The sequence below is a fragment of the Sinocyclocheilus anshuiensis genome, unplaced genomic scaffold (genome assembly GCF_001515605.1).
Source record: "Sinocyclocheilus anshuiensis isolate Anshui unplaced genomic scaffold, SAMN03320099.WGS_v1.1 scaffold1038, whole genome shotgun sequence".
In the NCBI taxonomy this organism is placed as follows: domain Eukaryota; kingdom Metazoa; phylum Chordata; class Actinopteri; order Cypriniformes; family Cyprinidae; genus Sinocyclocheilus; species Sinocyclocheilus anshuiensis.
Window position 1 is genome coordinate 880,219 of NW_015536540.1, and position 15,347 is coordinate 895,565.

Consider the following 15,347-nt stretch of genomic DNA (forward strand, 5'->3'; position numbering starts at 1 on the left):
CTCTGTTTTATTTTGTGAAACCTTACTATGTATATGGAATAACCATTTTATAAAAGAGCTTCGCGTCGTGCCTAACAACGCCCCTTAGCTGTTATAAATTCACTGTAAACCACGGCTTCTTGGGGCTTATTGCTTTATTCAACCACATTAAACCAATTATCTCATGTCCCAAAATAGCTAATAACTTAAATGTTATATACCTGATTGTTTACAGCAACTTTTCAGTATAATTTATGCAAAGTTTTAAAATCATGGCTTTTGGGAAAAAAAAGAAGAAACTGCACTTTTTCATTGGAAAAAAAAGGTGTAAATATTTGTTTAAATTAAATTCAATAAAGAAAACATAAAAGTTATTATAAATGAAGAACCAACCATAAATACAATAATTTAGTATTTTTTAAGAGTGTAATAGTAACTAGACATAAAGTTTAAAGTATTATTATAGATATTTGATTATAGGCATGATATGAGCACAAATCTAATGGCTGACGTGTTTGAAAGCTCATAGTCGAGATCTTCATGTAACTCACTGGTATGAGCGCGGCGGGTGTTTTGGTCGTATCCAGGATACACACATCACTCACAGAAAGTAAACTGGTGGCACCATGTGCGCTGCAGTGGAAGAGTGTTCTTAATTTAAACTGGCTATGGTGAATTCCCAACATAACCATCCTTAAACTTGCCACAGCCAGCTGACATTCAAATGCAACCTTACACAACTACCCTTTACTATGGCCGGTGCATAGGGCACCGGACATACTAAATTATACTATTTACGCACTGCAACTGAACGACCTTCAGCGATCAAAGAGACCACAGCCGACCTAGATTCAAATGGCACACGACTGAGTCTCTTAAAACTGGCACAACCTTTTGTGTAATCCTTATCACCTGCTTCTGAAGTGAAAAGCAACCGCTGGCAAAGTCATCACAGTTCACCTCATAAAACCCCAATCGAGTCAGAACACCCAAAGGAAAAGTACATCGTGGAGTTTATACCTTGAACGTACACAGCCTTGAAGTTGGTAAGAGTTTTGATGTTTTTGAAAGTCTCTAAAGGCCGCATTTATTGTACAAGTAAAAACAGCAATATTGTAACAATGAAAAATAGCAGTTTTTAAAATGTAACATTTCTGTGGAAGACCTGAATTTTCAATACTCAAAATACTCAGAAACAACTTCACCAAAATATACATTATGGAAAGAAAAACAAGTCATAAGATCATGTATTTTTATCAAGGAACATCTAAAACTAAAACTGCACAACACAAACTGGAGTTTCAGGTTTATCTCTTTAAGATGAGACCACAGGAACATGCAAGCTAATGAGCGCTGCCCAGGTGTCTCAATGCAACGCAACCTGTCCTCCAGCACAACAACCCTCATTTACCAGTCAAACGAGCCCTGAGTACATATCTAACGCCCAAGGGCCACACCCAGTCCCGATGGACAGATTAACAACAGAACAATAGTGAATTATGCTGAAAATGTGCCACGCAATTAAACTATTCCATCAAAGAAAGACTCATCTGTTTTACCTCTGCAAAAAATAGCATGCATTTGTTACTCCACTTGTATCCATATTATTTAAAATAATCACTTATGCATATAAATGCAGTGTTCATGTACACTATGTTTGCCATCTCTTTTAAATAAATTGAATGAAGGATTAAATTTACTTCCTTTGCAGAACGAAACAGGGAGGGATTTCAAAAACGCTGCCAATGCAAACAATACACCATCAAAAGCAAGGTCGTCTGAGAATGTTTTGCTCTTGATAGCATGAGACAGCGACATTTTTAGAACGTTTCGTTATTATGCAAATAACACCGCATTCAACAACACAAATAAACACACAATATGTAAATCATGGCTTATAAATAAGTCAGTATTTACTGTAGTTACAAAAGCGTCCCAGGACTACTGTTTGAAGTGACAGTATCCAAGAACACGCCCCTGGACACTGGTCACCTTTCCACACCTCTATCTATTTAAATAGACTGCCAGATAAAGGGCAGGTTTGAAGGTTAGGTTTAGGGTGTGCGCCTTCAGAAAAATGTCCCTGCAACCTTCACAGTATGACTAGATGATAACAGCTTTTTAGCATGTCTTACAGTACAACGCCTTAGGCTAAGCCTGTAAGGACAACTGAAACCAGGTGGCTTCTTCTAGACACTAAGAATAACAATTTGCATTCTCGACATACCAGTAAGACTCTCCTGAACATGAGAAAAAACTCTGTACATCTTTTTCAAGCTGTAGTATGACATTGACATTCATGAAAATAATAATTACGTCAAGTAAAAGGTGCTAAAACCACATAACAAAATACAGGTTATACTACAAACGCCTGCCAGAATAGTAAATCAAACCCAAACAAAGTGCTTCAAATGAGTGAGCTTCACGCCATAGGCAACAGCGTGCATCTGCAACTCATCAAAAGTCACAACGTCATCACGCACCATCCAGTGTGTAAAGGGTTAACCCCGCAGTTTCAACACAGCAGGAAAAAAAAACAGAGAGAGAGGGAAATTGAGGGTGTGCTGCACTTGTGTACAGAGAGAGCAACAGCACGCTGGATAAACGCTGTCCGATACAATCAGGACACTGATACTAGACTTTTTCAAGCTTTAAGTGCATAAATTTGTTTCTTCTTACCTTCGCTGACTTGTCTTCGCTGCATCCATTTCCACACAGCTATCAAGGTTGCCACATGCCCCAAAACCACCAGGGTTGGGAACACAGTTCCAGAAGGATTTGCCGGCATCGGGCCTGGGATACAGTTTGTGAGCTCTGCTCACCGGAGCACGCCTTGAGGTGAAAGGTGAGGGAGAGGAGGGGGGAGGAGGTTGGGGGGCTTTAAATGTACCCAGCAGAATAGTTTCTCCAACTACGAGCGCTCTAAACGACAGCTGCCCCCCCTCCTTCTGCCCTTTTTTATTTTTTCTCCGTCTCTCTCTCTCTCTCAGTCCGTGACTCAGAGCGCTGGTAAAAGCCTTTGAGCTTCCTCCACCTCCCGCCCTCCTTTCACAACCTCTCTCGCCTTGACCAATAGCTCAATTCCTGCATATTTTTTGTTTTTGCGCATTTAAGCATGCTCTCTCACTCCAGTTCGTTCTCTGCCGTCTTATGATTCAGAAGAGATCATGTTTCTGCATGGCAACTACAGTTGTTCTCTTATAATCCATTGTTGGAGCTTTTTTCCTGTCTACTCTGGCTCGAGTCTCCGTCTCAAGTTAATAATACATGAGTGAGGTTTGTTTTTGGGAGTGCACACACATACACACACACATTCATTTGCCCTCAGCGGCTGATAAGAGTCTATACCATACTATTACATAACATCTTATTCCAAGGTTTTTTGGTCTGCAATATGAAAAAATACAATTTTGTACTGGATTACTGGATTTTGTCTAGTTTAGTGTAAATGTATAACTGTATATGACCTATTAGAATGATTTTCTTGTACTTTCTCTGATTCATTATGTAACTGCACTGTTACTTCCATATGTTTTCCAGCTTCAGCCACGTGCTGTAACTTTCCAGACTATTAGTATTTCTGCAAGTGCTGTGCTATAAAGGATATTATTCCAGAATGTTTGTTTCCAAACAAACTGCTCATGTCACACCCAAAGTCATAAAACACAGACACACACCCACACTGTGCATAATCACATTAAAGGACTGGAGCAATGTACAAAGTAATGACATTAAAATGAAACTCTCATGAGCACCGCTGATTTAAAACAGTGACAATGACCAACTTGATGATTCATGGCCGTGTGACCAAGCAGCAGGGAGGGTAGTTAAACACTACCGAATAAAGACGCCGCAAATAGAGCCGGCGACACATTAAACGGGACTCATGCTATGCATAGATGAGACAACGAAAGAGTTTAAAAGTAGAAGAGAATCCAGGTCAGGTATGTAGCTATGCAACAACCCTAAGATACGATCACTCACTGGTCGTAAAAACTTACACGCCAACACACACAGCCAACCAGATATAATCTTCCAGCTTACTGAGAATAAAATAATGGCAGATGAGATAGGTAGACATACAGACAGACACACCCATGTCTGCCTATGCAAGTTTACAGGGCTGATCTAGAAACTGCTGATGGATAGAACCAAAATGGCGTCCTCTACAGGCCACACTCTGACCTCACTTCCTTCAAGTGTGGTACAGTTTCACCTGCCATCTATTTATTTTGCACGAGGTGAGATACTCAGTAGAGATGGAGCAGCTCACAAGCAGAACTGAATAAAAGGAGACATTGAAATTCAAAATGAAACACTATACACTTAGTTTAAGCTTTTAAAATTCAACAATCATATTAAATTGCTATGAACACAATTAAGAATAGCAAATTAAATATCAGACATAAAGGAGCCCATGTGCTTCAGCAAAGCCCCCTAAAAAAGGGTCGAATTCAATGCTCATACAGCTTCAATTTATATATAGCCCACAAAAATAATAAGAAAAGGTCTTCAGTTCCAACCTACCATCGGGTCGAGATCGGCAGCAACAGCAGCAGAGGTTCATGTCGAACAAAATTGGCCCTTCTATCGTTCTCAAGCAAAATACTGACACCAACTGCTAATGTAGCACATCTGACCTCAAGACATTGTATGCTGATCAAATCCAGAGGGGCGTACAGCAGTCAGAAGTGGGAAAAAAAGAGAAAAACATGGAAGGAAACAGGGAGGGAGAATGAGAGAAAAAAAAGAGAGAGAAAGGGTAGCGGGTTTTATTCAATCCAAATGTTTTCCATTGTGGAAACTGCATGCCTGGAACGGTGGTAAAGTTCATTATACAATTAACTGTATAAACATAGCAAACTGACTTATTTTCTTACTTTTTTGAGAAGTACGTGAAAAAAAGACTATGGTGCAAACCCGCATATATAACAAAGATCTCATTGTGTAATGCCTCTGAAGTTATAAAGCAGTGGGCTGTCCCTAAAACTGCTAGAATTAGAAAATAAATGGGAACCTCAACTACTGGGTTTGCAAATCTGGAATCCCGAACAACTGCAATTTAAGTCTGCTGGGGTTTGAGAAATAGATTTTAGCAGTAAATCCATCTTGGTTTCAAATTCTTAAGGGAGTAGTGGGTGTACCAATAATATTAGCCTTGAGAATAAAAGGAATACAGATGGAAAATGTGGTAACCTATTGGATTTGGGTAGCTTTTAACTACATTACTAACACCAGGTACCAACCAATTAGGAAACTCCACGTCTACTCTAAAAGAAACGCCCTTTAGGACATCTAACAAGGAAAAAAACCATTAGCATGCAGATGTAAACTGCAATAAACCAAGTGACCATGTCCAATAAAAGTGACATGTGTTTAGCTAAAGAGATAAATACTCACAATCAAGTGATGCAGTTCTATGTCAACATAATTAAATGACATTGATCGAGTTTCAGAAACAAAAAAGATGGACTATTTAAAATGTTCATTTATTTGAGTGTCCCTTTAAATATGCAAATCAAATGTTGCCTACCTTGGCCCTTTTGGATCAAATCCTCCATGTAGGATCTACCATCATCAATCTCCATTATAGCTTGTTTAAAGCAGTTAGTCTGATTTACTAAACTGAAATCACTTAGAGGACGACAGCGTTTCCCTTTTCATCTCTCTTACCCCGTTTGTCTTTATTTCACTCAGCAGTCTGCGCTAAAGCTGGAAATACAGTTTTTGGTAAGATTGAGTTGGCAACATCTTAATGCGATCGTCAAGACTACAGAAGCAGGCATTTTTCTTGCCCATTTCAAAAAGAGAGAGAGAGGGTGAAAAAATGAATGGATGTTAATTGGTCTCAGATCTCCTACTCATTTATCTGCCTGGGAAAGGAAACTTCTGGAGCAAAGGATGAATGGTTTGTTTTAAAATAGTGCACTGCCCACAGCTGTAAATGCATCTTGGTCCCATGATAATTTATGAATTAAAGGTTTGTCCTAAATTTAAATCTAAAGTTTTTGTAGAGCTATAGGGCGTAGGCTGCATCCTGTGCCACGACCTATGACCTCTTTGTGCTGTTTAAAGCTGAACCAAGATGCCAGACAACCCTTGCCTTTAAAGTTCTTTGAAAACACTTCAAAGACAAGCACATATAAAATAAACTGAAGTCTTAATTGCAGGGATTGCATGGCATACAATTCAATTTTGTCTCTTTTTTTTTTAAATAAGGATTGATTTACCATTTGTCCTCTTAAGAGCAAAAGTTTTCCTAACACTCTATTTTAGACTTTAGGGAGCCCATAGCACATATCACTTTCAAATAGCTCTGTGGGAGCCTGTCCTTCTGGCCTCATAAATACTCTGTCTGAGAGCGGCATGAAGATTCCAGCAGGCATTTTGCCTCAATTATGGTGTCATTGATCTGCAACAGGCTCTTTTGTGTTTTTCGAAAATGCAACAAACAGCTCCTTCATTCTTGAACAATAATTTCATAATAGCCCACAAACAGCACAAAAACTTTTTGCAACTCCTGAGTCATTATGACGTACAGAAAGCAGTAACCTTTACTACCATCAAAGTGCATGAGGAAAGGGAAGACAGAGAGAGAAAGACTGAACAAGCACGATAAGGCACCTCCACATGGGGGGTCTCTGCTCTAAAAAGCGCATCGCAGAACCCTTTTCTGCAAAGCTCTTAAGGTCAGACATCTGGCATATGAACACAACATTTCTGAGACACTCTTTTACAGCAGACCCTTTCCATATTAGGCCCATCTGATTTGTTCTAATGATTACAGTAAATAACGTCTGGAATGGGATTTTCAAGGTATTACTGTCATCTCAACACATCTAGTCTCATGTATTTGAGATTCTGCCATAAGTTAACACAGAGATGTTTTGTATGCCTTTTATATTTCACATAACTGTACAAACTGGTTACACATCATTCAGTTCTTCAGAATAGTAAAGCCCGAGGCACATATAGTAAAAGCATGAATGAAAGGGAGGGATCTTCACCTGACCTGCAGTGCTAAGCTAATGCAACTGAACCTGTCTATCATATCATTCCTTAAACTTTAACAAGAAAGTACGTGTAGTAGTACACGTGGCACAGGTTCACTTTATCAGTTTATAAAAAGAATAAAGAAGCAGTAGAAATCATAAATCCCTGCAAACTATGCAAAAAAAAACAAAACTGAAAGAAGTGTATCCTTTGGGCAAAATCCACAAATTTTACATTGAGTGGAATATTCTAAGTGTTTCATCCATTTCTAAGGAGATAAATCATGTTTAACAAACAGGAAAATGTATTTATGAATGCCACACCCACAAAAAATTCATCTTTCCTAATTATATTACCAAAAACAGCGCTGCACCAACAACATCACCTTGTCTCGCCAAAACACAGATCAAGGCATAATCATGTTGGACTATAACAGCTTTGTGCTAGAAAATTTTCACATTGTTTATTACATTTTTTTTTTTTTTTATATAATATAATAATTAAATAATAAAGAAAATATATATAAAAGCTAAAAAATATAATGTATATAAATAATGTTATATTTAAATTACCTATTATATTTAAATACTGTTAAATTAAAAAGTGTATAAATACTACCATTTATTTTAGTTAGATAGATGCACATGAATGCTTAGTTCATAAAAATGAAGAGAAATGTTGAACAGCTGTTTCAAAGGACACTCTGTGCACCTCCAATTCATGAACCATTAGTTTCGAATGTGGTGTTTCGAAGGCAAAATCCATAAATCAACATGATATGGTTTATTTACAGTAATAGGTCACTTAAATATAAGCATGCACCAGAAACAGAGGACGTTATTTACAACTCGTGTTTCATAATGGATAATTAAACCTAATGAAAGGCAAATGGTGTTAGTGCTGAAAGGATGTTTTTTTTGCTTAATCTCCCTTTAGCCGTCGCTATGATACCTACATACACAATCATATGTGCTAATGGATGCTGATGGAAAATACAGCTAGAGTACTAGTCTCTCAAAGGAAGATTTAGACAATGATGCCTATGTTTGCAGCATCTGGTGATATATATGAGGCCTAACTCCAAATGTGTGGAAAGAAACATGGCTTACGGATCGACCGTAGAAAAAAATGTTCATGGAAAAATGACATCAAGCTCTCTTGGACTCGAGTTGGAGTGTCTGTTTCACGTCATACATTTAATACTTTGAATAATACATCTGTGTAAGTACAATATATATATATATATATATATATATATATATATATATATATCAGAAACTGTATGACTTTAACCAAACTACACACTGCCCCCTGGAGTTTAGTGATGGTTATATTTTAAATAATTTTAAGTGCAGAATGAAATAAAGGAATTAATGACATATCCAAATCATCCATCCCCAGAGTATGACAGTAATACATTTAAAAGACCCTCTTTTGTGATTTCAAACACAATTTCGAAATAGTCTGAGACACATCTTGTGAGACACCTGCATCTCATAAAGACTGATCTGTACTCCAGTTGCTCCAAACATTCCTATTTATTCGTTGCAGCTTCATTGACAGAGAACGAATTATCACTCACCCCTAAAATCCTACACAAGGTTTATATATGCAATCTGTCTCCCATTTAAATCAGTGTTTCAAGAATTAAAGTTTCACAATCTGTTCAGATTTCAGATATTTGGCTAGAAAGAAGCACACGCCCTACTGAAAATTCCAGCGTATGTTGTGTTTTGGATGCTAGTGTGCTGGTATGTCTCCACTACATACATTTCTAAACCATCAAGACCATATTAGTTGACCACCTTTAAAGGGATAGTTCACCCAAAAATGAAAATTTGATGTTTATCTGCTTAGTCTGTCAGTCTTATAATGGAGGTGAATGGGAATCACGGCTTTGAGAGTAAAAAGAAAACATACACAAACAAAATCAAATTAAACCCTGTGGCTCGTGACAATACATTGATGTGTAAAGACACAAAACGATCGGTCTGTCTATCTCTCCTCACCTATCTCTCAAGTGGACCATTGACACTCCTAATTGAGATTGTAGATAGAGTGTCAATGGTCCATTTGAGAGATAGGTGGCGGTAATGCACTTTTAAGTCTGCGATCCGCCATAAAGCAAGAAGACGACGACGACACACGCGCCTGCTGTTGAGAACGCGCTCCGGAGGACGCGCCACCGCTCAGGACAGTTCGAACAGTTCGGACATACTGAAGAAACAAAGTCACCTACATCTTGGATGCCCTGGGGGTAAGCAGATAAAAATCAAATTTTAATTTTTGGGTGAACTATCCCTTTAAATTGCTGCTACAATAACTTAACGAACAAGACTTAATTTGTCAGCTTCAAATCAGCACTATATAGCTTAACAAAAGTACCAAAGATCATGGGAATACTATGTTTTTGAACATATACCATAATAATAATATAGCTTCCTTTAAAGCACCCTGTAAATACATGGTATATAAATATTGTAATCATTCAACATCAGCAGTGTTGGGAAGGTTACTTTGGAAATATAATAGGTTACAGATTACAAGTCACCCTATTTAAAATGTAATAAGAAGTGTAACTATTTCAATTGCTTAGTAATCAGTAATGTAATTGATTGCATTTGATTACTTTTCTACATTTCTAATAAATGTTTTCAACTGTTAACCAGGCAGGGTTAACCTTAAAGTATACTCAACACTGATTACTGTCAGACTTTCAAAATCCATCACTTGAATTAAGATGGTAATAATTTAATTTTAAAGCGCAACCACCACAAAATCAGACTTTAGCACCTCTTTTTATTTTGAGATCGTTTTGAGGTAAAATACAGATTTAAAATCATAACAAGATATAGTTTAATAGCTATGGTACTATTTTTGAAATCAAATCTTTGCACAGCTGAAAGGAAACACCGGCATCTAACAATGCTTTGGAAAACAACAGTTAATCTTAAAAAATAACGATATACATAAAATCAAATAAGAAATAAAAGAGTTATTAAATAAGCATGTGTCCTATACTGTGTCCTAAACTCATGAAACATTGATGTCTCATTTTAGAGCAGTCAACGCAATTTGGGAAAGAAATCAATCAGATCTGTATGTGTGTGAAAATATTCAAATGTAACCCCCTTTGTTATCGTTAACATTTCCATAATTAACTGTAATTTAATTACAAATTTTTTCTCAGTAACAGATTACAGTTACATTTATTTTGTAATTAAATTACGTAATTTTGTTACATGTAACTAGTTACTCCCCAACACTGAACATCATGCTATATATCAAAGTACCATGGTTTTAGAATCAGACAGCATCACAATACCATGTCCATGGAACCATTAAAGTAGCCTACTAGGGAACTCTTTATGAAAATTCATGCTGGATGGACAATGCGAGGTATTTGTTGACACTTGTGACTTCTGAAATGCTATTTTTGCTTACAACTGGTAAAAAAAAAAAAAGATAAAAAATGGTTAAGAATTGACTCCCCTTGAGAAAGAGGAAAAATTTACATTTAGCAAGTGAAAACAGTCAAAGTTTCTCTCAGAAGCCAAGCCACAAGTAGTGCGCAAGTTCATCTGTAAGTCATTGCCTGACGCTGAAACTGATTTAGGGTGAAGCTGGGTAAACAAAAACCTTGTGTAGTCTGAACCCCCTGAAGAGAAGGAGCTTAAATCACGCTGATCTGCAAAGCCTCAACCATGCATATCTCATCAATCAACAACAGCATAAAACAATTAGACACTCTCCATACAAATAACACCACCAATGAGCGGCAGTTTGCTGCCATGCATACTTATAGAGATACTGCCCGTCATTTTAGACCTTGCACTCATTTGAGCATCTCTCAGACAGTAGCTGTGCCATGGAGTTACAATCACATAGAAGGAGCATTGAAGAGGGCACTTCATAAAACAAACTGTATGAAAGGATCTCATTGAAAGCCTCTGGCAGATAAAGTGTTCCTAAAACTCCAGTTTCCCATCGCAACTGGCGCTTCTCCTGCATTCCAGCGCTTGGTTTATGGGGTGGAATTTATTGCACATGGTTGTTCTCCAAATCATTCAACACACCCCTGCACTCTGACATTATGGGGCAGTGGGAAGGAGCTTAAACATGCGATAATGAGCATGTGAACACAAAGAAACACACATTCACATGCACTAACTTTTGATGAAACATACTATACTGCAAACAAAAACTCAGACTCACTGTTTACTTGTTGCGCAATCGTGCAAAGATGCACATATATTAACACATGCCATAAGCATGAAGTTAGTGAAGATTGTGCAAGAAGACCCACAGGCCATTACCAGCCAGAGGGGAACTCATTATTTAAAATGAAGCATGTATATATATATATATATATATATATATACACACACACACACACACACACACACACACACACACAAAACACTTAACGTATTGAGTAATGTGAAAACAAACTGATTTATGTTTTGGGAGTTTACAGATGCAGTCTACATCTCAACTCACACTTACGCAACACAAACACATTTTATTAATCATATGCTAGTTTATACACCCCAATTATCTAACAATTATCCAAAGATAGATAAAGACAGGTGTTCCTGTTCCCAACGCGTTTACGTTCCAGAGTGTTTTATTTAACTATTTGTTTTATTGTTGTTTTATTTTATTTAACAGCATTACAGTCATATTATATCCAATATATAGAAACAGTATGGAATATAACAGGTTTATCATATCAATACCCATTGCAGATTGATATATTTTTGTCGCATAGCAACATTCTACATTAAGCACTTGTGATGGAGGAAATTAACTCTGGTTCTCAAACGTTAATTTATCAATATGATGGAACATATAAACTAAATACAAATTACTAAAAATAATATCTGTCTGTCTGTCAAAGAAAGCCTATTAAATATTAAACAGCCTATTAAACAACTTTCAAACAAGGTTTTGCATTGAAAAACTTTGGTTTTCTATAAAAATATTAGTTACATGATTATCTTTTCCATGATAATTTAACTTCAAATTCAAATTACAAATATGCACGTTTGCTACCCTAATTTAAATTCAGGAATTTCTATTAAATTCTAAATGGCACACAACTTTGCTGCCTAAAAAACATGGTACTGTGGTACTTATGGCACTAATTTATTAATTTCACAATTTCGCAAAGCCTCTCATACCTTCTTGATTAATTAAACTGACTACAATTAGTTTCAGTCTTAACTATTAAGACTTCCAGCTGAACAGCACCCCATTAGTTCAAAATTAACTTATCCAGAAGAGTGTGATGTCAGTGATGGGAACCTAATATAATCTAAGCAGGAGCAGGAAGAGATCCATGGCAACAGGAGAGGATGCAGGAAGGTCTACTGAATGACTAATCAGCCCAATATCCTCATGTGATGGGCGCAATTTTGCCTCAGACGTGAGCGAGTGAGTCAGCACTCTGAGCGCCTACTGGGTGTGGTCAATAACGATCCACTGTCACCACAGCAACCTAAAATGACTCATACAATGATCAACGACTGAAGGTGTCCATAACAGCAGTGGCATGGTCACTAGCAACACTGGAAAACAAACCAGCACATTAAGCTAGACTTTTTCCTGGAACAGGCACTTCACTGTCTCAAGAAGTAATGTAATACTTTTTTTCTTTCCTGAGTTCACCTAAAAATAAAACCGAACAGAAACCACTGGATCTAAATAATGACATATGATAAAGTCAGCAGTTTCAAAGCTTATTATGAAGAATACTTTTCTATTAGAAAGCTAATAGACTAATTTATGTTTTGGAAAAATATCTTAATAGATTTCCTAGTAATATAATTTAAATATTATTGAATTTATAGTGTGACATTGCTGAGTCATATAATGTATTACACCATTTAGCTATAACTGGATAAAACAAGTATTTTCAGCAATTAAAAATAGTAGTTCATTCAGTAGTTAATTCTTTCTGCACTATTTGTGCTATGGACATGAATCATATTAGTTTTCTAAGAAATCAAACTTGTAATTTTTGCATAGCAAACCATAACAAAACACGTGGCACATGGCAAAAAATAAAAAATAAATCCCATAGACTTACATGAAAGTACTTGGGCTTTTCTGGCCAATAAAAACACCACCAAGCAACCTAGCAACATCTTTGAAACCATCCAAACTAAATTTGTGATTATGAATATATGTTGCTTCCTAAACCAATGGCATCTAACCTAGTTTGCACCCTAGATTTAGGACCAATATTCTAGTTAAGCATAGCAGATTTAAACACCTTGCAGTACATAGAAACTTCATCTGTGATATGAATGAGGGGATAGTTGAGTCAACAGCTCAACAGCATTACAGGTGCCAATATGAACAACTGTATTATGTTACCACATTACTAACGCTGGAGCCTTAGAGAAATCTTTAAGAAAACTTGACACCCCCAACACAAACCTAAGTACACTAGGAACTTCAAGTAGCAATGAATGCAACGAACACCTATAGGAGGAAGGGGAAGTCGTGGCCTAATGGTTAGAGAGTCAGATTTGTAACCCAAAGTTTGCGGGTTCGAGTCTCGTACCGGCAGGGATTGTAGGTGGGGAGAGTGAATGTACAGCACTCTCTCCCACCTTCAATACCACGACTGAGGTGCCCTTGAGCAAGGCACCGAACCCCCAACTGCTCCCTGGGCGCCGCAGCATAAAAAATGGCTGCCCACTGCTCCGGGTGTGTGTTCACTGCTGTGTGTGCGTACTTTGGATGGGTTAAATGCAGAGCACTAATTCCAAGTATGTGTCACCATACTTGGCCACATGTCACGTCACTATACAAAATCCATAAAAGCACAAAATGTGCCCTCTGGCGGTAACATTAATGGGTGTGCCCTCTGGCGGTAACTTGGGTGTGGTTCTTGGGGAAGTGCATCACCAAAAGGCCTATTTACTTCCCTAAAATGTACCAACATGACACCCTGGCAAACAAGAAACTTGGAGGCATGTGATCAGATTTCATAGCAGCATGTAAAACCATTTGTGTTGTTCTGTCAATCAGAAATACAATTTATATGACATTTGTGACTTTACACTCACAACACACTAAACCCCTTACAAAGCAACTAAAGACTGCACAAACGTGCTAACATGCTAAAGACAGTCTATGTGAGTGTATTTCTGCATACACGCACAAGTGCTTAAATTAGATACAGGGATAATAGTTAAAATCATGGCTGTTGGTTCACAAAAAGGATCCTGGCTGAATCAGATCCTGCAGGACTCCACCAGTGTGGCGAGATCCTCAGCCACCCAGTCTCACGAGGACTTCTCTGAACTATTATGTGGTACCACGCCACTTTCCAGACCAGGCTTGGCACTGCCACAGAGCCCTCGGCTTAGTAATTTAACTGCCAATTGAGCTGAATGTCAGTTATATAACAAAATGATGAGGAATTAAAAGCATATGTCCAGGAAAAGTCTAACGTTTCCAGACGATGTGTGCAAAGGCGCAACAGGAGATGTTTCTGAAGGAGATGTTTACTTATTTTCATTTTCTTTTTATGAAAACCAGACTTCAGACAGACCAACTAATTTGTTTGGTTCTCATAAACGTGATTTCTTTTATTGTCATATCCTGTCTTACCTAAGTTTTCTTTTAAAGAAAGGAACTTTTATTCAGCAAGGATTCATTAAATTGATGTAAAGTGACAGTAAAGGCATTGATACAAAAGATTTCTATTTCAAATAAATGTTGTTCTTATGAACTTTCTATTCATCAAAGAATCCTGTAAAAAAAAATCACTGAATCACTGTGTCCATAAAAATATTAAGCAGCACCAACATTGATAACAATAAATAATCTTATTGGTGTTTCTTGAACACCAGATCAGCATATTAGAATGATTTTTGAAGGATCATGTGACACTGAAGTCTAAGTCAATTTTGCCATCACAGGAATAAATTACATTTTAAAATATATTAAAATAGAATTATAGAGTTATTTTAAATTGTAATTAATATATCACTATAATATGCATTTTTTCTTTCATCAAATGTAGCCATTGTGAACATTAACATAAAAAAAAATTAGTGCTGTCAAACGATTAATCACATCCAAAATAAGTTTTTGTTTCCATAATATGTGTGTGTACTGTGTATATTTATTATGTATATATACATACACTCACATACAGCATATATTTTGGAAATATTTACGTGCATATACATTTATATTCTTATATTTGATATTATAAATAAATATATCTAATACATAAAAATAATTTTTTTCTTAAATATATACATGCATGTGTTTGTATTTATATATACATAATAAATATACACAGCACACACACATATATTATGTAAACAAAAACTTTTATTTTGGAAGCGTTT

The 15,347-nt window shown here is 36.8% G+C and overlaps 1 protein-coding gene across 4 annotated transcripts in view; it reads right to left on the bottom strand.

Moving 5' to 3' along the window:
• LOC107697034 (plectin-like) overlaps positions 1-15,347 on the bottom strand; it is a 108,418-nt gene that overhangs the window by 50,775 nt on the left and 42,296 nt on the right. The window contains exon 1 of one of the 4 annotated variants that reach the window (XM_016497705.1): positions 4,507-4,629. The exons of 2 other annotated variants lie outside the window; for them this stretch is intronic. In XM_016497705.1, coding sequence (XP_016353191.1) covers positions 4,507-4,546 — 40 coding nt within the window. In that variant the 5' untranslated portion in view covers positions 4,547-4,629. Of the gene's footprint in view, positions 1-2,658; positions 3,276-4,506; positions 4,630-15,347 lie in introns of those variants that run through there. One more of the 4 variants, XM_016497688.1, reaches the window with a different exon arrangement.